The sequence below is a fragment of the Ambystoma mexicanum genome, chromosome 4p, assembly GCF_040938575.1.
Source record: "Ambystoma mexicanum isolate Mex_15411 chromosome 4p, UKY_AmexF1_1, whole genome shotgun sequence".
NCBI lineage: Eukaryota > Metazoa > Chordata > Amphibia > Caudata > Ambystomatidae > Ambystoma > Ambystoma mexicanum.
Window position 1 is genome coordinate 1,272,937,919 of NC_090927.1, and position 22,901 is coordinate 1,272,960,819.

The 22,901-nt window shown below is 42.8% G+C and overlaps 1 protein-coding gene across 3 annotated transcripts in view; it reads right to left on the reverse strand.

The window, feature by feature from the left end:
- The window catches only part of SMOC2 (SPARC related modular calcium binding 2), an 884,027-nt gene that overhangs the window by 192,702 nt on the left and 668,424 nt on the right, over nucleotides 1–22,901 (reverse strand). For all 3 annotated transcript variants that reach the window (XM_069606961.1, XM_069606960.1, XM_069606962.1), the window contains exon 9: nucleotides 4,553–4,635. In XM_069606961.1, the coding sequence (XP_069463062.1) occupies nucleotides 4,553–4,635 (83 nt within the window). The remainder of the gene's footprint in view (nucleotides 1–4,552; nucleotides 4,636–22,901) is intronic.

Here is a 22,901-nt window from a genome sequence, read left to right on the forward strand (position 1 = left end):
GGCTCAGTTCAGAAAATAGAAGCAGAAATTAAAGAATGAACAGCCTATTTTGCAAAGCAAAATGCGCAAAGTAACAAGATGATGAGGCCTTGGAAAATAAACATGGTCATTGTTCATACAGGAGCGCAGGAAGAGAGAAATGGGATATTTCATTTATTTTCCGAGTATAGGAAGAAACAATGGGCGGGGATACAGCTTGTCAAAAACCAGGGGACATTGGTGAACTAAGGAAGGGCTGGAAGATTCTCAAAGGCTCTGTCATGTGTTGAAGTTAGGATTGGCACAAGAAAGGGGCTGGAGTTTGAATGAGGTAACTGCTGACATCATTAGAAAGGTTGGTAAAAATGTTCAGGATACATATGAGATATACGAGAAAGGGATGGTTCTGGTGAAGGGTTTATAATGGGCTATCAGCTGTAAGGAGGTGATTTTTGCATTGGGCCTTTCTGCATGGCTTGTGGACCTAGTATTCTATATAGGGCTTTTTAGAATGGATCTTACCTGGGGCTGGGCTTGGAAAAAATCTGAGCAGGGCCCAGAGAACTTGTTTCTTGAATTTTGGAAGTGTTACAAGTAAACAAATTCACTGGGCCTGGAAGGGGCGTGAACATTGAGCTTAGCTGCCACTGCTGATTCCATCAAGTGAGAACACAGGGCTGTCTCATTTGGTAGCTGTGTTGCTCAAGGATAAGACTTCAGGACAAATCTTACTGGAACCTTGAACTGGGGACTGTGACCAAAGATGATATCTGATGGCAGCTGCTAGTGAGGGATCTCGATACTGTAAGTGTGGTTCTGCAAAGACTTTTGTCCCATATATTCTGTCTGCTGGAAGGTGGGGGCTGCCGCCGAGTGGAGCCCAGACTGCAGACAGGTCTGAACTGCTGGGTTCACCAAAGTCTCAAGTGACACACATTGAGTATGACAATGGACAAAATTAGCTGGAATCTCTTGCAGGGGTAATCTGGCATGGTGTCAAACGTACCCAGAAGGCATTATTCCGTTTGTTTCTAAGATACCCAGAGATACAGGAAATTGCCTACATCAAAATTTGTTATTGGGGTTGCTCTGCTATGCAGGAGAGTCCATTATATCTAATTTCATGCTAACCCAACCTTAGCTAAAGGGCAAGGAGTAAATGAGGATTGAAGCTATATTTATAATGCAGTCATAGTCAAAGTACTAGCTTGTGTCTAAGGGATGTGCTGAACTAAAAGTACAAAGTGTTTTTTGTTTTTATCTTTTAGTTTTCATGTATTCATTGCCAAAACTTGTTTCCAAAGTTTCTCCGCTCCCCACTGTATCAGTTTTGAGGTTTGATTGTCTTCATGTGCATTTTTCTCTGATAAATGAACATAAAAATGCCTAAGTGCAGAAAGGTGACGATGTGTGGTGGCTATTATTGTGTCTGGTTTGATTGCACAGCTGGTCCGATGTCCAATACATAATGCATAACTTTTCAGAATATGATGTTTGCCTGGCGCAGTATAAAACCTACTGGTGTCTAACCTAACCCATGGGAAAAGGAAAGTGGCAGGGAATATATCTAACACATCACTTTATACATATGAAAGCCACACAAACTGTGGGTTCTGCCACATTCACACTTTCAAGGGCATCTTCCTAGTCTTTCAGGAGTGTATTAGTAGTGGATTCCAGCCACCATTCGATCATCCAATTAGATATGATCCACGTCTGAACGTTCATGAGTATATGTATGGTAATATATGTGTCCCACTCACTCCTGCACTACAGAATTAACTGCTGTTTAACTCAGTATTCCATTCACCAAGAGGTTACCGGTAGTGGCACCCAAGGGACAGATCAGGCTGACTCTCTATTAGAATCATTCATAAACATGCTGCCTGCAGCAAGTGCACTACACATAGCCATCTGTGGATGAAGACTCACATAGAGGAAATTGTAGGTACCTAACTCTGCAAGATTTAAGATCTTGCAGATGCGCAGCCATAGTTGTGTCCCAATGAGCTCTTTGATGAGGTGTGAGGGGATGTGGGTTAATTTGCAAGACAAGAAAGAGTAACAAAATACAAGATCTTTGTCTCAGAGGTATAGTTTAGGACTTGTGGTAAAACGTGTAAGCTTAATGTCACTTAATTAGTAACATGATCATTTTTGTCAACATTTGGCCTCATTTCATCATCAGCAGTGCTCTCCCACGAATTAAAAACAAAACAAGCATGTGCAGTTATGGAGATATATGGTACATCATATGTAGCCAGGTTGCCTTGTTTGTTCTAAAGTGCAGGGATAAAGGAAGTATAGAAATTAACGTGAGATCCCTCTGATACATAGGTTTGGTGGCTTCAGTTACTTGTTCTTTCTGTGGGCCTTTTGCCACAGATTTGGAAAGCATTCGTGAAACTGCTTATTCATGCTACTCACTAACTATCCTTTCTCCAGTTTTTGGGAGTAATATTAAAATAAATGGAAGTTGTAATTAATAAGATTGCAACTAAATCCCAACATAAGTTATTCACCTATTTGCTTTGGCTAATAGTAACAGAGATTTGTTTTTTAAATAGCTGCAAGATTAACACAAGTAAGGGGCAGATTGCCCAGAAATCTGCCTAAATGTGAAATCCCATGTGAACTAGCGCTATTCTAATTGGGTAAGCGCAAATTATATGTTTCAGTCATAAATAATATTACCACATAGGCAGAGCCTCTGACACCAAAATCATAAGACAGTTAATGTCATAGAATACGTTTTGATAATCAAACAATGCAAAACAATAAAACACGGAAAAAATCAATTGTTTAGCCATTAATGTTTGCTTTTGCAAACAATTAGTGCCAAGGACGAGAATTCCCATCCTTTTTGCATAGACCTGCATAATAACCTGGCACTTAAGGTGCTAAACAACATGCTCTGCCCAGATATATATGAAGGGCCCGTTAGCCTAGCATGTTTGAAACTTGGATCAGCAATGCTGGTCTATACTGCTGAATGCTACATCTCTTAATACTGGTATAATCGTTTGCTTCTGGTTGTATAGACTTGGCAGGAAAATCAAAAAAGTATCGATATCCAAGTTTCAATATGAACTCAGAACTGTTGCTAGGTGGAGCAGATTAAAGAGTCGGCAAGGCTTTTTGTCATCAAAACAAACTGTGATTCCATTTGATAAGTGCCACTGATGACGAGGTGCTTGTGGGCAATCAATCAATTTAGTCACCTCAGCCGAGTCCCTTGATAAATAATAGTTCGTTTGCAATATAGATGTCACGTGTTGCTTAGCATCACAGGAAATGCTAGACTGTTCATGAAAGCAATGTAAAGCAGTTATGGATCTCAGATCATCCTGGAAATTAACCGTCTATGCATCCATCATCGGCCAAGATCATCCTGAAATTTCACCATCAATGCATCTAGCAGCGGCCTGGATTATCCTGAATATTAACCATCCATGCATCCATCATCGGCCAAGATCATCCTGAATATTCCCCATCAATGCATCCATCAGGGGCCAGGATCATCCTTAATATTCACCATCCATGCATCCATCAGGGGCCAGGATCATCCTGAATAATCACCATCCATGCATCCATCAGGGGCCAGGATCATCCTTAATATTCACCATCCATGCATCCATCAGGGGCCAAGCTCATCCTGGACATTCACCATCCATGCATCCAGCATGGATCAAAATGGTTTTTGCCCCATGATTTTTCTACAATCCAGCCCCTTGTATTTAAGTAAGTATTTATTGAGCTGGTCAGATAGCACAGCGCGTAACATGCTCACTTTGACATCCGTGCAGAGCATGTCGACACAGGTTTGAATCCCAGCAGGGCCAAACTCAGCCTTTCGTCCTTCCGAGGTCGATAAATGAGCACCACACGCTATGGATAATAATAAGCAGCGCTCAGATGCCTGAGGGTTTTGCAGCGCTATATAAATGCAAATTATTATTATTGTTATATGTTATAACTCTTTTTTTTAAAGATTAATGCTTGTCTAAATGGCTCGGTTTTTTTAGAGGTGATAAACCCATGAGCACGGAAACAAAGACGTATGCCACAAATCACATACAGTTTCTGCTGTACTGGAAGGAACCTGAACAAGTAGGCATTCACTATGCTCACCCTGAGCTAAAATGTCAATTGTACATACTAAAATCCTAAAAGAAAAATAAGGTCCATCATGGGTCCATGTTTTAGAGATGTTTGCCAGGAACTTTGCCATTGGGGCTAAAACCACATGAAGAAAGACCTGCAAACTAGTAGCAGATGATAGTGTTTTATTGGAAACACTTAACACGTTTTTTTCTGGTAGCTTCTGAGAGTTTCACAGGTGTAACCCCAAGAAGGGATTGTGCATGGAAAACCCATACTGGATCATCAAGGAAACATTTGTAAGCTTGTCCAATAAAAAGATATCTTGTTTGCTGACTTTCAACATATTCCAGGGTTAAATTCCCTGCACACAGCCAAATTCCTCACTGAGTAGATCTGCAAGCTAAGCTTGCGCACACAGCTTGGCGTTGACACAAATGTGCTGTACCAATATCAAATGCAGTAGACCGACCTTGTAGCTGGCGCCCTTTGTACAAGTCTTTTGTTTTGCTTGGATGAGCTCGGGCACTGGTTTCGCACTTTGGCTGTTCATATCTAGGATGAAAAACATGGTTGAGCAAATTGAGTTATATGCAGTGTTTCGAAAAATGCTAGGTTTCCATATTTATATTGAATGTATCGCATAGTCAGACATAAACGCGGGCAAACATTTGCATACATTAGACCCTAATCTTCCTGATGAGCACGAATGTATTGATAGCCCGCTTCCAGTCACACCTACAGGCATTACTTGTCAAACAGGGAGAATCGTGTGTCCATTTGATCAATTCAAATACACCCTCCCTAGGAGCAAGTGAGGCCATGCCCACCTGCAAGAAAATGGTTCTTTCACGAAGAGCCAAACAACGCATATCCCATTTATTTGAATGACATTGGAACGGTTGTTGTTGTAAAGTAAAGTCTATCACATAGGGCCTAATTTACAGCATGCGAAAGAGCATTGCTTGGATGGAAATAATAGTGTAGGGAGTCAATTCATGGAATGAAACGTGCACAGAACACTGGAGCTCAAAGAATAACTAGTAGTGCCCAGGACACCCTCAATATGCCCCAATCACAGGCAGAACATAGCAGTGTCAAACAACCTTTGTGCTGCACCCATGGAAAAATGTAATCAAGGATTACTTACCAGCAATCACCATTACTCCCACTCCACTCATGCGACTGACAAGTTCTTGTCCTGGCACCTCCACTGAACTGCGCCCTGCCCCCTAACAAAGCAGCACCCACAAACCCAGACTAAACTGCGCTGCGGCCCCCTAATTTAAGGCAGCACCCGCAAGTCTGCCCTCATCCCAGTCCCCCACATACCTGTGCCCCACCCGATCCCAAAGCGGCGCCCACAAATCTGCCCTCATCCCAGTTCACCCACTGACCTGTGCCCCAACCCTCAAACCCAAGGCGGCACCCAAAATTCTTCCTTTGTCCCAGTCCCCCCACTGACCTGTGCTCCAACCCCGAGTCCTAGGTGGCACCCAGAATTCTGCTCTCATCCCAGTACCCCCACTGACCTGTGGCCCAACCCTCAGACCAAGGCAGCAGCCACTATTCTGCCCTTGTCCCCGTCCCCCCACCGACCTGTGCCCCAACGCTCAGACCCAAGGCAGCACCCACTATTCCCCCCTTGTCCCAGTCCCCCCACTGACGTGTGCCCCAAACCCCAGATCCAAAGCAGCCCCCAAAAGTGTGCCCTTGTCCCAGTACAGTATGGAGCACCAACCCTTCTGTCCTGAGTCCTCCATGAAGTACACCTGCCAGACATCCACCTCCAAAGTGAACACATGGGAACAGTGCCAGTGAGTCCAGGACCGTACCTCTTTGTTAGCTCCCTGTTGGATCACACTCAACTACACATCAACAGCCAACCATATTATTACAGCAGGTAGATTTGTTCACTCGATGTCCATGTGACATAGTGCACATATGATGTGCGTAGCCTAGTGAACCAAAGTGAGGCCATGTCCCTCCTCAACATCCTCAATGTCACTGAGCCATACCTGTGAATGAAGTGTGAGCACATCCATATTGACAAGTAAGTGCCAAAGGGCACCAAAACATCAGTGGACCAGAAAGGAACAGAGCGTAGAATAACCTGAACCTCGAGTAGTGAATGGGTAGAGGTGAACGTGCTGTCACCAGATACAACAAACACTGAAACCTTGTGGCACATGTGAAAAGACACATGAAGAAATGAATACCCATCTCCATTGAGAACCCAAACACCATCATGAAACATCACCAAATGCTTCCCACATTGACATCATTAGGCACAATCAAAACGTCACTCAACCAACACTGACACACTTACACCAAATATGAAGAGCCCCTACACAAGGAATGACATCAGACAACCATCCCTTGACACCTCTAGCCGTCTGATGGTCCCACCCCTACATGTGAAACACATGGCCATGTCAAAGTCAAAGTCATGCCACCATGCCAACCACAAACAACCCACAGTATTATCCAACACCCAAGAACATAGTCACAAATGAAGTGCCATGTCAACCACAGCATACATGAAACACCCACACACAACAAGTACACAATTAGGCAACATGCCTATATTGCAAAGCACAGAAGTAGACAAGCAACAAACGCATATGAAAAGATGTGAAACACCTGACTCCCAAAACATGTCAACTTCCCACATCTACAATTCACCACATACGTTCATAGAACATGGTGAAACATACTAAACATCACAAGCACATGAAGTGTGCACACATGTCCCCCAACAAACAGCATAGTAACAACATGACCCACAGAGTGTGCACAAACCCACATGTATTTATTGGTCACTTGTTAGGTGCTTATACAGGAAGCAAATACAGTTTCCAAGTGCCCAAAGGGCAACACGGAGGGGACAGGGGATAAAAGACAATGTAATTACAACAACGATAATTAATTAAATACAAACCAAAAGATGCAGTGGGGAGGGGAGGATGAACCTACTATGCCTTGCGAGTGTTCAGAATGTGCAAGTGGAGCAAAGGGGAGAGGGTGTGAGATAGGTGCTGCGATGCTCAGGAGAGCAGCAGGTGAAGTGCTATGAAGTTCTATGAAGTGTAAGTGCAACTTCTAGTGGCGGAGGGTGAGCCGAGGCAAGTGCAGAGGACGGAAAGTAGCTGGGAAGATATGTGACATGACAGCCATAGGACATACTCACATACTCACAATGTTCACATGGACAAAGAGACAGCAAACAGTGTGGTTGAATCATGACATCAAAATGTATGTCCACACTGCGCTTGGGCCTTTAACTCCGTCGACATGCCGTATAACTCCCGGGACAGTCCTCAGCCTAGGTCTATAAAGCTTATCTAGAGTTGGGCCCTACATACATTTATTTGGCTATATTTATAAAAAGTTTTGATACATTTTTACAGAGCAGAAGATCTGAGATTTACAACCAAAAGGTGCTTCACTTTGAACAAATAACTTTAAAATATCAGATCCCCAAGATTCCAGGAGTTCCACCCCTTTATTTGAGATTATCCAGCTGAGATACTGTGCTTAAAGGACATATTCTTCTCTGCAGCAAGAAGAGTCCAGTGGGGCTTGTTGAGGAACGGAATTGTCTTTTCTGCATTAAAATGTAGGACCTATACGTATACCGCAAAGGGAACGCAATACCTCACTTTTACATGTATTTAGGGTCTGTGTTACACAAAGGGTTAATATCAATTCAATTGGGTACAATTAAAACAATGATCACACAAACATTATAGATGCATGTTTTGCAGTCCAGATTGACCAGAGGTACATGGAGTTGACAAGCTGGCATCCGAAACACAAAGACAACAAAATAAAACTAGGATGCCTCCACCCTCGACACCTCCCTCTAGGTTCTGTTTCCTTCCTTGTTCACATCACTGGAGAAGTCGCAGGAGAACATCAATTAATCTTTTATAGCTCCTATTTCCGGTATTCAAACAGGTTTTACTCTGCATTGTCTTGCTTCCAAGTCAAACGCATTTCCCCTGAGCTATTCTCCCGGCCTGGAGGATCGTAATACCGTATTGCACATGAGTGATGGCATAACAGGGACACACAGCTTTTAGAAACATTGTTGTGTTGGATTCAAATGCACAGCAGTATGTTTCCCTGCCACCCTTAGTTTCATCTTCAATACAATAGTAATGACTTATAATTAAGTGATCTGTCCTGGCCAGGCTGGTACAATCAGGTACCCTGCAACCCTAAGGGGATATAACCTCTATGGAATAGCAACCAAGGGAGTCTTTCAAAGTTGATCACCCGACTCTTTAGTTGGAGGACACATTACAGTAATGCAACCAGGGCACCGTTCGCCTTCTCAGGGGGAAAACACATGAGAGTGGGAGCTTCACAACTGTAGGGATAGACATACCTAAGGACAGCCCGGTTACTCGTCTGTAATGTGATTCCCGTTAAGCAAACAAACAATAATTGCAATGGGACGGGGTACAGCACAAAAAGGGTTACAGTATTGAGTGTAGATACAAGAGAGAGAACTGAAACAGATATCTGTGGCTTAGTCTCCACTTGCCTTGCCTCCTTTTTCGCAACTGATCACGTGGAGTGGTATCCACGAACATGATGGTTGGCATAGCACAGAATAACAGAATAGACCACAAGCTCCAAGGATAGGTCTAGCTGATCAAGGATAGAAGACGCTTTTCCTGCCAATACTTGGCACACACTCACATATTCACTCGAAGGGTTACAGACTGATACGCCTGCTCCACTGCTTGTAGATGTGAGCCCTATATCAGTAGCCCCCCGCCCCCCTTTATCCTAATATGGAACACAATGCGTTATTCCAGAGGTTCATTGGTCTCTCTGAGGGGCAGACCAGGTCACCTTCCCACCAGCTCCAGGATCAAATAAAATAACCCGACCCATACCAGTACACCACTAACATCTTATGGGTTCCCTTCCCCGACCATAAACATCTTCCGGGTATGTCACGCTGTGTCACTGTGCAGGTCGTTAAGGCTAATTCATGTTTGCTATATCGACCATATGTATTGTTTTTTTTTCTCCATTTTAGAAAATGTCACGATTTTGATAACACTTTAAAAGGTTACAAGTTTTGAATTGTAACTTCTCAAATCTACGCAAAAGTTCATTACAATACTCAAAAAATATAAAAATGTGAAAACGCAAAAAGTGAAGATTCACAGCAAATTGAAAAGATGTTTGTTTTAACTCTATCGCTATTAGTGGGATGTTTGAGCTTCTATTTCTTAAAAAAATAATTATCAATGGTGAGTGATTATATCAGGAATTTTTGTAAATTTTGCTTACAAAACATTTAAAAAATGAAAATTAATTTCATGGAATTGTCACCTGATTGCTCACAATTGTTATTCACTCAAATAGATTTTTGTTCAGCTTCTTAGTGTGATTTCTAAATTTGTTAAACATGTGTTCAAACCTGTTACATAATCCGAACAATGCATGCACATCGGTTTCCAAGTAGAGATAGTGAAATGCCATACAGTGAGAACCTGTGAACATCAAGATAACATATGCTGCCCGAAAGCCATTCCTGCGAGGAATCCTGGCAGCCTTCCAGAAAAAATGAATCTGTCCAAAGTGCTGGAATTACTATGAACACTGTTAGGGACTGTATGGTTTGGGTTTCCGTTCTTAATCCCACCTCTAGGGGACTCAAATAATCAGCGTTTCCTTGGCCTTGATGGAAATGGTAGTAACTGGACCCTGGCTATCCCTTTTCGCCTGCAGTGTGCACGCACATTGCAGTGTCGCAGGAAGACTGACACACAGACGGAGATAGAAAGGTTGATTTGCGTAACTCGTTGCACGTGTCGAGTCTTGAAGAAGTACTGTGTTTGCATCCGGAGTGCGGTCCTTTTAAGCTATGACAATCTTAATGCGCACACACCAACAGCCAACATGATAGATTATGACAGTTATGCCGTTAAAAGGTGGACTTTTAGGATTTGTATGAACCTATTCTAACATGCCACTGTAACGTCCTAAAAAACAAAAAAGAAATAACGGAACTTTTGTATAATTTAATTGTGTTTTTTTTATTTGTAATCATAAACTGATCTTGTCAAGTGCACAAACGAGCAAGAAAACACCATGTTTGTAATTTGTATAGCTTGCCTTGATGCCTGCGGAAGGTTAGTGCGCAACAATAAAGCCGTTGTCATGACACCTCCTCACACTCTCAAAATGATATACGAGTACAAGACGACTTCTTCCCCTGGAACGGGCGCCTTCCCGCTCTCACCAAAAGGCACTTTATGAAAGATTAGAAATGTGAGCGCAGCCTCGAGCACGTCAAGCGTGCAAAGAAATGAAATGGGCTGAACGCGTGGCCACGTATTCCACACAATTTGGGGATAAACGTGAACGACGACCACGAGTTTCTTTAAAATTAAAGCAACAACTTTTAAAATGATGGTGTGTTCTTCGGTCACAGTTTGGGGATCTGGGTGGTGGAAAGGGTTTGCTGAGAATTAAAATCCCCTATAGCCGCTGCATACATGGTGTGTAGCGTGCATTGTAGGCTATGCGGCCACTCACGCCATAATTGTCTGCTGTCATTACTTTCCACCACATCCCCCCCCCCCCCCCGCAGGATCCTGCAATGTTTGGAATAGCATGTTCTGTTACTGTTTTTGTAGGAATACTCCTTTTACATTTTTTGCATTAAGGAACTTGACAGTTATGAAAATGAAGGGAAGTTGCGCTACATTTTGGGAACTGTTTTTCTGTTCAAGCCCTTAGTGCATTAATCCGTGCATCTCTCAATTTGTCGTGTGTGCACATTTAAGGCGAAAATGACAAATCCAGCCCCACGAGGAGCCTGCAGTGTAGAATATTGAGCAAGCGAATTTGCGCAATGTGTGCAATGTGCAGAAACCATTAGGACCCCTGCCATGTGGCTTGACAACTGGGGCACATTGAGAAATATCAGCTGAACAGGAAAAGAAGAGGTTCATAAATATGCCATTTAGGAAAATATGCTGAGTTAAAAATAAAATGCATCCTGGGACATATTATGTGTCTCAAGTTATTGGCAAGAAGAAGGGAGTGGCATATAACAGTTCAGAACTATACCACCATCAAATCAGGAGAAACAATTGTGTGAAGAGGGAAACCATTTTATATAGCAAGCAAACAAACTGATGTGAATATGGTGATAATTCCGTTAGTTATCGGCCCGAGCGAAGTAATTTGTCCTTATTACAGATCTTTCAAGTATGGTAATATTGTGCCTCTCTTGGCGTTTTGCCTACTGAGAAGGTACATTTCTCAGCCCGCTAGAGTGGTGTTGTGTTTGTGAATTCCTTGTGGGTGACTCAGGCTTGAACATGATGCATTTTCAAATATGTTTCAAAGCCATTACAGCTCCTTGAGGTTGTGGATAATGTTGCATTTCCTTCATCCATCGGTGAGGGCTACTGCAGCAGGTTGCGCAGCATTCAGAGGGCCCTCCGTGTCATCTAGTATTCCTGTCACCATTCGGGTGGGAGATGAGCAGGGTCGGACAATTGTTGTGAAGCACGGGTCGGGGCTTAAAGATTTGACTTAGCGGAGGAGTGTAAGGTGTTTCTATGCTGTTTGGATTTTCATGGTTTTGAATGAGTGGTCACATTCAATGATAAAGCTGAGTGATTTTGCACTGGGTGAGAGATGAGGTGTGAATCCATCCATCTTCATGTCCCTCAAACACTTCTGGACTTGGGCATGTTTCTAGGAGAATTCATTTGGACCCTGTTGGGTTGAGCTTCGGGTAGGGTTTGACATTCATGCTTGGCTGAGGGGGAAGCAGTGCTTGATTTGACGGATGTCATTGATGCAATTGAGCTGTAGGTAAAGCTCAGTGTCATCTGTGTATTGGAGCATCTTGATGTCAGTTTTGGTGAGGAGTTCCCCCAGAGGTTTCATGAAGAGGACACAGATTTACAGGGGGGCATCTTATTCTACTCTTGATGTTACTGGACATCACTGGGTTCTATTGGGGCCCCTCTAGATAACTTGGGCTCTGTTGGCAAGGTAGGAGGACGACCACTAAAGGAATGTTTGGTCTATGTGCATGCATGTGGCATGGGCATTGATGTGAGGTTCATATGTAATGGTATTAAAGGCAGCAGTTAAGTTGAATAGGTTAGGTAAGTGACCCTTTGTCCAGGAGGTGGTCAAGATAATCTAGAACTTGGATTGTGTAGATCTCTGTGCTGAATCTTGCACAGTATCCTGATTGGTGGTCCTGTTGGAGATTCTGCATAGTGATCCTTTCATTCAAATGAATGGCAACTATCTTTTGAGCAAGCGGTGATGTGTGATTTGGTGAAAGATGGCCAGGGCATCCAAGTAGGTTTTGGGTTTTTCCAGCAGGAGTTTGGGTCTTTCCTGACAATTGTCCATCTGGGAAGGTGCCCTGTGTGGCAGATGCAATGATTATGTTGTGAAGCAGCAGTTTACATGTAATGACCTTCAGAATGGATGAGGGGAGGATGTCATCTTTTTAGGTGGTGTGTTTGAGAGCTGCAGCAGTGATGGTCAGAACATGTAGAGCAATGCACCAGAATTCTGAACATATTGATATGTTGTGAGCTGGTATGAGTGGGATGCCTGTGGACATTTGGGACTGAAATGTGTTGCTTTGGCCCTCTTGACTTTGACGGATTTGGGGCGGGCATTGCATTCATCCGTTTATTGGGGTATTGCAGGCTCGGACAGAGGGTTGGTGCAGTGTCTCATGACCGGAAAGATCATCTTGTTCTTGTTGGATGCTTACATAATGGTTGTTGTTCTAGTTTTCTTGGGCTGTGGTGAGGAATGTTCTGCATGCTGAACTAGAGGTCCCAGGGTGAGGAATTATTCTTGATGCTGGTATTTTCACCACAACATATCTTGTTTGCCCATAGGGTGCTAGTTGTTAATGGATTTCTGTGGCTTGGAAGCTGTGGAAAATGCATGTGTGTTGCTCAGAGGTTTCAGTGGAGTAGGCATATCAGCATTTTCTGTTAGAGAGTGGTCGAATGTATTGAGCTGGCCATTTACATTCTCCAAGAGGTTGGATGTGGAGATCAACATGATGAGCTTTTATTCCAGAGCATCCATGTGAATGGTCTTGAACCAGGGCATAGCATTTCAAACAAAAACAACACATAACATCACGCAGTAATAATTGGAGCAATCCCTCTGCTGAGTGCTTTATGAACGGGAAGCAGGAGTAGTGTGAAGGAAGTGCAATGTGATGAAAGCAATGGACAAACTGGGACATGAAATGGGAACACTACTGATAGACAATGAAATTATGCAAACATAACTACATACATACCTACACACAGGCTTTGCAGAAATATGATATGATATGATATGGCATTTATAACGCTCCTATACACAAGTGTGTCAATTAGTTGTACATGCAATGAATGGAGGACAGAGGTCAAAGGGGAGAGATGATGACATGGCTTTGGCGCAGTTATCCCTTCCAGGGAAAGAAGACAGACTTTTATGGCATATTTGAATGCACACACCGTGGTGATATTTTTGATAGCAGGGGAAGACAATTCGAGTGATGATGGACAGGAAAAAAAAGAGCAGAAGTGAGGGGCTGGGGAGGGAGGAGCAAGAACTTGAGTAGGGCCCTGGAATAAAGTGTATGGGATGGTAAGTAGCAAGTAATATAGGAACCCTTAGGTTTTGCCTACTTGGTCAGTCAAATTGTCAATTTTACCTTAAAAGGGTAACCATTTCTAAATGGGCATGCAGTGCTAAGGGCTCACTTGTAACAGTGATGAATTCGATTTTACGTTGTGACTGTTAAACTGCAGTACTCCTCAAGCAGGAGCTGGTGTTGATATTTATCAGGCACAGGGAATTAAATTGGTAGCCACCAGCACCTTGGTCATGCTATACTTTATTTACTGCTCAGCATAACAGTAAATGTTTGTCTTTCCTATGTTGGGGATGCTGGAACCAGTACTGGGTGTATGTACTCAGGGCCGGTGCAAGGATTTTTGCAAACCTTGCAATCACCTCATCCCAGATGTATCTTCATCACTTCACATGCATGTCTTGCCTGCCACGTGCAAAAGCAGTAGTTTCTCAATCATGGTTTAGATCACTTCAAAACATAGAACAATTAAATCACTCTCGTACACACACACATATATATATACATATAATATACAGGCTGGATTAGAAACGATGACCACATCAGGAAGGATTAGCAATACAAATAGGCAGAATCACTAAAAATGGATGATGTCAGTGGAATTCAAAATAATGATGTGCCTACATCACCTTCCCAAACTTCACTCGCCCGCCACCCACATACACACATACACACATGTGAGTGCCACTGTGAGGCAGTTTGCCGACTATTGTGAGCCACTGTAATAACAGATAGAAGGTGTCTATGTAAAGGTTGTTGGATGGTGGCTATTGCTTCCCTCCACTAATCCCACTGACTCTCTGGGAGCAACTGCAATTTGAAGGTGGAATTACCAGCGGCTTTACTTGCCGTATATCTGCCTCATCCCTGCATCCATTATGCCTCCACTCAAGGAAGCATCAGAAACTGCTGCTGGAGTTGGTGAAAGTGGGAGGATAGTTGTGGCTGACAGTAGATTTGAAAAACCACTGTAAGCTCCCTCACAACTTCCTTCCAGGTATCAGGAATGTTAGAGAAATACTCTTTACTTGACTGCATTTCCAGGCGAGTGGAAATAATTTCTTTGTCGATTCAGAGATGGAGAGAACAGTAGTGAGTTAGTAAATGCCATCCACAAGCAGGTGGTACACTACCCAAAGCACCATCTGCTGTTTCAGAGAATCCACCTAGTGAAAATTCTCTGATCAAGCTGATTACAGCCAATGGGCTGCCTTTAGGGCTGGATAAAGAAAATGTGGCAGTTACTTTCCCTCCAAGCCAGGCTACCGTAGTATGGAGTGAAGATGTGGTGAACGCTTTGCTTCTGCTAGGTTTTCTAAATAGAGTGTTTGGTGCGCTGTGCAGCTGGGGGTTTTAACCAATTTTACTTGCCCAATGTTCTTTGAAAGGTCCACTTACTCACAAACTGCCCAGAAAAGTTACCCCAGGCACTACTCGATTTGCAATCTTTAATTGTTTTTCATGAATGTACTAAATAGGTGCAGTCCAAACTTTATTCACACACAGAAAAGACAACATATGCCAAAGTTGAACCTTCCATGACATACAGAAAAGGTACAACATGGCTATCAGAGCAAGTGACTCTCACACAAAGAGCAGGAACCACATGGTGCAGCATTGAAAGCTTTAATTGCAAACTGGGCAGATACATCACGGTCAGCAACACAGCAAGTTACTATCACACAGCAAACAGGTACAGCATGGGATGTGAAACAGCAGGTCCAAATTGCAAGGCAGGCACCATAGGTCACAGTCTAGACGGCAGCTCTGTAAAGTTTCCAAATGTACAATCTTTCTTCAAACACAGCACTTGCAGTTACTGTATCAATAGGACCACACATTTCTCTCATGAACATAACAGGCATAGGGTTGAAAGGACCAGCACACGTGTTCATCAAAAAGGTACAACATAGACCAGCCTATTGCAAGCTTTCCTCAAAATCATTCTTGTACAGCATGGTCAAGTGGAAGTTGCCTCACACAAATGTCAATGCAAGCACCTCTCATAAACAAATACAGGTATAACGGGAAAGGGTCAGTGCGTGTTTCTCTCACAAGTGGGTGCACATAGACCATGGACAAGTCTATTATTTATTTTTTATTTATTTAGTTTGCATTTTTAAAGCGCTCACACAGCCCGTGGGCATCGAGGCACTGTTACAGGAATTGTTTGTTTATATTAGTTGCGTCATTGTTTTTTTTTTGTCTGAGTTGCTTATTTATAATGCGGTTAAACACCCAGAGGTTTCTAAGCACGATCCTGAGGATCAAACCTGTGTTGCTTCATGTCGTCTTGCTTCCAAGGCGCGAACGTTGCCGCTAAGTTATCCTCCCAGGATATTACATGTTTCCTTAACAAATGGATACATGGAAAACATGGATAGGGTCAAGCAAGCTTCTCTCACAAACAGATACAACATTGTCAGTGGCAGAGGAAGTACCATGAAACAGGTAATGGCACAGTATTTCAAGGCAAGTGTACGTTTCCCTCACAAATATGCAGGAGTAAAGCAACCGTTTGCAGAAAATGTTTGGTAGGTTTATAGCACAACAGGATCAGTGCAAGCTTCCTTCACACATTGGTACAGGTACAGCATGTGCAATGCCAGTCAAAGTTTTTCTTATAAACTAGTATGATTGCAGCATGGTCAGAAACAGGGCAAGCTCCCCCAACAGACAACTTGCACAGCATAGGCAGGGACAGTGCAAGTTTCTCTTGAAAAGAACAGGTCCAGTCTGGGCTCTAGGCCATGCAGCCTGCTAGCTCCCGTGCATGTGGAGAGCTCTTTTTACATATGATCCTCTACCCCAATAAGGAGCTCTTACCAGTGACCATGTGCTGGCCGGGGAGTGAGGCAGATGCTTCTCAGCTGTTGCTGGCACTGATGCACACACACACACACACTGATTAGAGACTCCCAAGCTCGCCCAGTATGCCCACTAACCAATCACAGGCTGTCCAAGGAGGTGGGCGGGGACAGCCAGGGAGCAAGTCCTAAGACTGCAGGGCAGGGCAGCATGGCTGGAGGTTACTTGGCATTTTAGGCACGCAAGTGCACTGTGGGTGAAGTTTCATCAGCAATCCTCTATGTTGAATAGCACCCGTAATGGCTTATTTGTGGCTCTGGCTGGGCTGTGCTTTTCAGTGACATCTATTGTGAGGGGCAGAACTTTTTTCCATCATCAAATCGATTGTGTGACCTTCCAAAATGTTCAATTTGTTTAATACTTCTCTCTGTAAATGGAATATTTGACGAGCATTTTAACTTCAGAAGACCCACATAATACTTTGGCAGGTTGGGTGCTATGCATTTACCCCAACATGCACATGGTTCCATGTGATTTAAACAAATCAAATAACAGAGAATGAATTAATAATGAACCTATAACAACAAAATATATCATTTTAAAAAAATATGTTGGGGGTTCCCTCCACGGCCCCTGTTTCCCCATGTTTGAAAACCCACCCCAACCTCCTCCCCACCCATTTTAACCCATTAACCCTAACCCATTTATATATATATTCACCCCAATATGTTTTTGTTGTTTTGGATTTGTTATGAATTTGTTCGTTATTTTGGATTTGTTTAAATCACTGTATACCCATGCACATATTCTCAGCCAGCATGCTTATCTTGCTTATAAGCCACCCAAAAAGCACTTTTTGGGTGGCTTATAACTTTGCTCCCCCTGTACGAATCCTTACCAAACTTTGCATAAAAAGAAGTATATGGGCCCCTCTGAATTTTTCGGACAAGTTTGGCGAGGTTTCATCAAGGCGGGGCAAAGTTGTAGGGGATTCCAAAATTTGTATTTTTTTAATAGAGGCAATGGAAAAACATTCTTGTTCACGTCTACACCCCAAACCTCTTGACGGAATTTCACCAAATTTGCAGCAGGAGCTGCAGCTTGTTCCCGAAAGCGTGCTTTTGTAAATTTTGTGTAAATCGTCCAGTATTTTTTTTTTAACAGCCCAAAAGTAGGTAAAAACAAAATAGTGATATCTGGGTTCGGGCCACAGATTCACTTCCCTGTTCGGTCTGCGCAACGGGCCTCTCATTGGTTCAGAAGGTGACGTGAGCTGCACGGACATCGGGCGTGCCTGCTGATTGGATGGAGGAAAGCGTGAAATGCGTCAGATTTTTGGAAACGCCCACCATGTTGAATTTGCAGACATCCGACGGCGTCCACGGACACTGCAGTAAAAGCCTATTAAAAAACAAAACTTTGTACTTGTCAAACTCATCAAACAGTCTCTGGGGAGGTAGGGAGGTGGGGAGTGATGAGGATGGGATGAGATATGGCCGTAAGAAGCCAAAAAAATCTTGTTTTTTACCCCTGAAGTCCACTGACAGCCTGGATTTTCAAATACAGTCCTGTGGTGTTCGCGAACACTTCAGATGTTCGGGGATACCTATGCCTATTTCTGCATTACTGGGTTGGTGAAAAGCAGTTTTTGGATGACTTATAACTTTGGCACCACTCAATGTAACTGCATGACATTTTAGAATGTTATTCTAGACCTGATTCTGAATGGTATTGGAAAGTATGGAGCTGTTTTGTCAAGAGGGAACAAAATTAGATGGGGGGTCTCAAAATATTGTAAAGGCTTATGAATGTGGTGCCATTTGACAAATCTGTATAAAAGTTTGCAAAACGATTTTATATCTATATATAAATGTGTTTGCAGAGTTTGGTGGGATTCTGCAAGAGGGGGCAAAATTAGAGGGGGTTCCCAAAATATTGTAAAGGCTTATAAATGTGGTGCCATTTGACAAATCCACACAAAAGTGTGGAAAAAAGATTGTAGATCTAGATATACATGTATTTGTAAAGTTTGGTGGGATTTCGTTCAGAGGGGGCAAAATTAGAGGGGGGTCTCAGCATTATTAGATGGCTTATAACTGTGTTACCATTGGACGAATGTGGAGAAATCTTTTCAGAAAAATTATAGACCCAACCCTGAATGTTTGTGTAAAGTCTGAATGGATTTTGTCAAGTGGGGACTAAGTTATATGACTATTGTATGTACATACATTATGACACTTTTGAAAAAATAAAACATGGGTAGATTTCCAGGAAACTCGTGTAAGGAGCATTGGCAAGGACCGTAAAGCATGGTTTTGCAAATGTGCCCGTGTTTTATTTTTTGACAAGTGTCACAATGTAGGTACAACAAATAGTGATATACCTTTGGTGACTGAGGTATAGCCTGTGGGCATGGGCAGTGGCCAGATTGTCTGGGTCATGGCATAAGGTAATGACCTGGACAATCTGGCTACTGGCCATGACAACGAGGGACGACAAATGGGATTAAAGTGGCCATGTCCACCTGGGACGGCTATGTGGTAAAGTTATTTGAAAGTGTGATAGGTTTGAAAGGGAAAACACAATGTGCTTGTGGTAATAGGGGCTCCTTCAGCAGGCTGCCATGGAAAAGGAAGGGTGGCTCTGTAGGGAGCCCCGCCTTCCCTTTCCATGGTGGCATCTTGGAAAAGGAGTTTCCTTCCTACAGCGGGATGCCACAGGCATCCCAGTTTAGGAAGAAAAATAAAAAAGTTTAGCACCTCGGTTCCCGCCTCGGGAACCCAGGGTGCTAATGGCTTTCATCCCCCATTACAGGGTCTGGAATGGAGGACAACGGCCCGGAGCCTCATTATCCGCCCTCGCTTTGCTTGTGCCGATAACTTGGCATGCCGGGCCGTTATCCCCCGTTCCAGTCTCTGGAACGGGAGATGAATGCCACATTATTTCCCATTAGCATAGAGCAAAAAGCTAATGGAAATGTTGGAAAATCTTATTGAGTCAATGTACTTGACTGAGAAATCTAAAGTAGATGGAGTCTATAAGATTTTTATTTTTAGTTCTATTTTTTAACTGTGAAAGGTGGTTCCTTAAGGAACCTATCTTTTATTGTTTTTTGATGTATTTTTCTTTGCAGGAAATGTTAGCATGTAAGGTGGGGAGGGACATCAGGGAAGAGACACCAAGCACTAATATGGAGGGGCAGGTGGACAAGGGAAGATGTTGCACAGGTAGGGGGCAGTATTTCTCATGCTCCTTGATTACAGCTTCAAAAGTACTTCCCTCATTTCACCCCACTTTTACTTTCTGACCTCTCCTGCAAAATAAAGACAAAAAAAAGACAAAATAAAAACCACCAAAAGAAAAGGTTCCTTTAGGAACTACCTTTCACAGTTAAAAAATAGAACTAAAAAAAATAATCGCATAGAGTCCATCTACTTCATTTGCATTTCTCATTAAAGTAGATTGACTCAATAAGATTCTCCAACATTCCCATCAGCATTTTGTGTTATGCTAATGGGAATAATGGACAATTGTATACTAGAGAAAAGTATAGAAGGACAGAAACACTTTTTTGTCCCAAATACTTTTCTCTAGTGTACAATAAAATTCATAATCGATGGGCCTTTATAACTATCCGCAAATCTCCACAGTCCCCTTTCCAGGCCATGGATCATTAAAAGACCTGGATGGCATGTGCACACCATCGCACAGGGCAGCCCTTCTACCCTTTTTAATGTTATATTTGTAACACTCCCTCAATTCCTGCTTTCAAAAACAATCACACATCCATCCACTAAACACTTCCAAAAACTGTACGTATAACTCTATCAACATATTAAGCTTCACAAACCAACTGCTACTACAAATCCTTTGCATCTGCATTTACCTTACTTATACAAAAAATGTGTACACAGTGCTTCTATAAATGCATATATGCATTGTGCAGTGATACAAGTGCATAAATAGAAGGGGTAGTAAGGATGGGCAACTTCTCATGAGAACCCAGGAGGAAAGTGCCAAAGGATGCCAAGGTGGGACGCCACTGGCTAACTACTGCAGCAGTGGAGTCCCAAGGGCGGGATGCATCTTAAGCGTAACTTCCCATTAATAATGTTTTTTCTGTCAATTTCATCATTTTTATAAGAGAAATATTTCATGCTTTTACATCACTGTACATAAGTTATGAATAATTCCTCTTTTCATTTATATGAAAGAACTATAAACCTCCTTTAAGAAACATATTTTTTGCAACACATACTTATGTCTGTCATTATCAGCAGCACATGCTGTGGATGCAAATAATCATTCAATTGCCTACGACATACGGCTCCAGCATGACCACAGCTGAACCAAACCACACCTATTATTCACTGCACCTACCCTGAACCGGACAATCGGGCCACTGCCCAGGGCCACAGGCTATACCTCAATCACAAAAGGTATATCACTATCTTTTCTACCAACATTAAGACAGTTTCCCAAAAATGTAACACAGACACATTTGCAAAACCATGCTTTCAGGTCCTTACCAATGCTCCTTACACACATTAGCAAAATGTACGTACATAAAATAGTCATATTACTTGACCCTCACTTGACAAAATCCATTCAGACTGTGCACATTCAAGGTTGGGTCTATAATCTTTCTGAAAACATTTGCCCACATTTGTCAAACAGCAACAACGTTAAAAGCCATCTAAAAATGTTGAGACCGTGTCTTATTGTACCCCATCTTGACAAAATCCCACCACACTTTGCAGAAATATTCACATGTAGCTGTAAAATCTTTTTGCAAACATATGTGCAAATCCATCAAATCGCACCACATTTATATGCTTTCAAATATTTTGCCCCCCTTCTAATTTTGTTCCCTCTTAACAAAACTGCACCGCACTTTCCAGAACCATTCACAGTCAGGTCTAGAAAAGTATTCCCAAGTTTCATGCAGTTTCATTGAGTGGGGTCAAAGGTATAAGCCATCCAAACCTGCAACGCAGAAATAAGCAAAGATGTCCCCGAACATCTCATATGTTCACGAACATCACAGGACTGCCCCGGACATCCAGACTGTTCACAGACATCAGAGTTAAAAAGCCACCCGGTTTTTGGAGTTGTCAGGGGCATATCCCATCCCATCCTCATCACCCTTCAGCTCCCCATGCATTGTTTCATTAGTTTGATAAGGGCAATGTTGTATTTATTAACATGTTTTCACTACAATGTTCGCAGACAGCGGTGGCTGTCCGCGAATCCAACATGGCAGGCTTTTCCAAAAATATAACGCGCCTCACGCTTTTCACCATCCAATCAGCGGGCATGTGCAATGTCTGCAGACATCACGCTGTCCTCTGGACCAATCGTAGGCTCGTCCATGGACCGAACAGGGAAGTGAGTTTGCAGACCGAACCCATATATCACTAATTTCTTTTACCTACATTTTGGTTGTTTTAAAAAAAACGACTGAACGAATTTACACCATAATTACAAAAGCACACTTTCGGGACCAAGCCGCGGCTCCTGCTGCAAATTTGGTGAAAATCTATGCAGTGGTTTGGGCTGTAGGAATGAGCAGATCTTTTTTCCCATTGCATCTATGGGAAAAATCACACATTTTGGGACCACCACTATAGGTTTGCCCCCCACAAAACCTCACCAAACTTTGCAGAATCAATCTGATGGGGCCATATACTTTTTTGCAAAGTTTTGTGAGGATTTGTCCAGGGAGGGCCAAAGTTATAAGCCGCCCAAAAGTGCTCTTCTTATGGGTTGAGCAACCTAACCATAACTACAGCCCTGCTAGCGCAGACCCTGTAATATATACACACACTGGCAAAGACAGCGAGACTTGACCAGTATGTTCCAGTATAGCTTTGAAAGGGCCAACGTATTTTAACTTTCAAATAGAGTGTGTGCCCAAAATAACGTTTTTGTAGTAGTTTTAAAGTTGCTTGAATAAATATACATTACTTCCGCTTGCGAGCAAACACTGCAACAAATCAATTGTGAAGTCAGAACTCTGAGTCAGCCCTTGCTTAAAAGTTGGATCTATCAGGTTGTTAATGCTAATACAAAAGTTTCAGGGTAAAGGTGTCACACGCACAGCACAGTTTGATCTATTCTGAGATTTGTTTGGTAAAGGTTTTAAACTCCTTCTTTCTGGACTTCATTGATACCCACCCTACCCCATCTCCCTCCTGCTACTACCTGCCTGCCCGGGCAGATCGTATGACACCAGAAATTCCAGGAGGGTTTTACTTGTGACTTACCTGGTGTCAGTGCCCTGGTCCTGACCACATTGTGTTATCAATATTTCTTCCTGCCAGGCCTCAGTGCTTTTATTTGA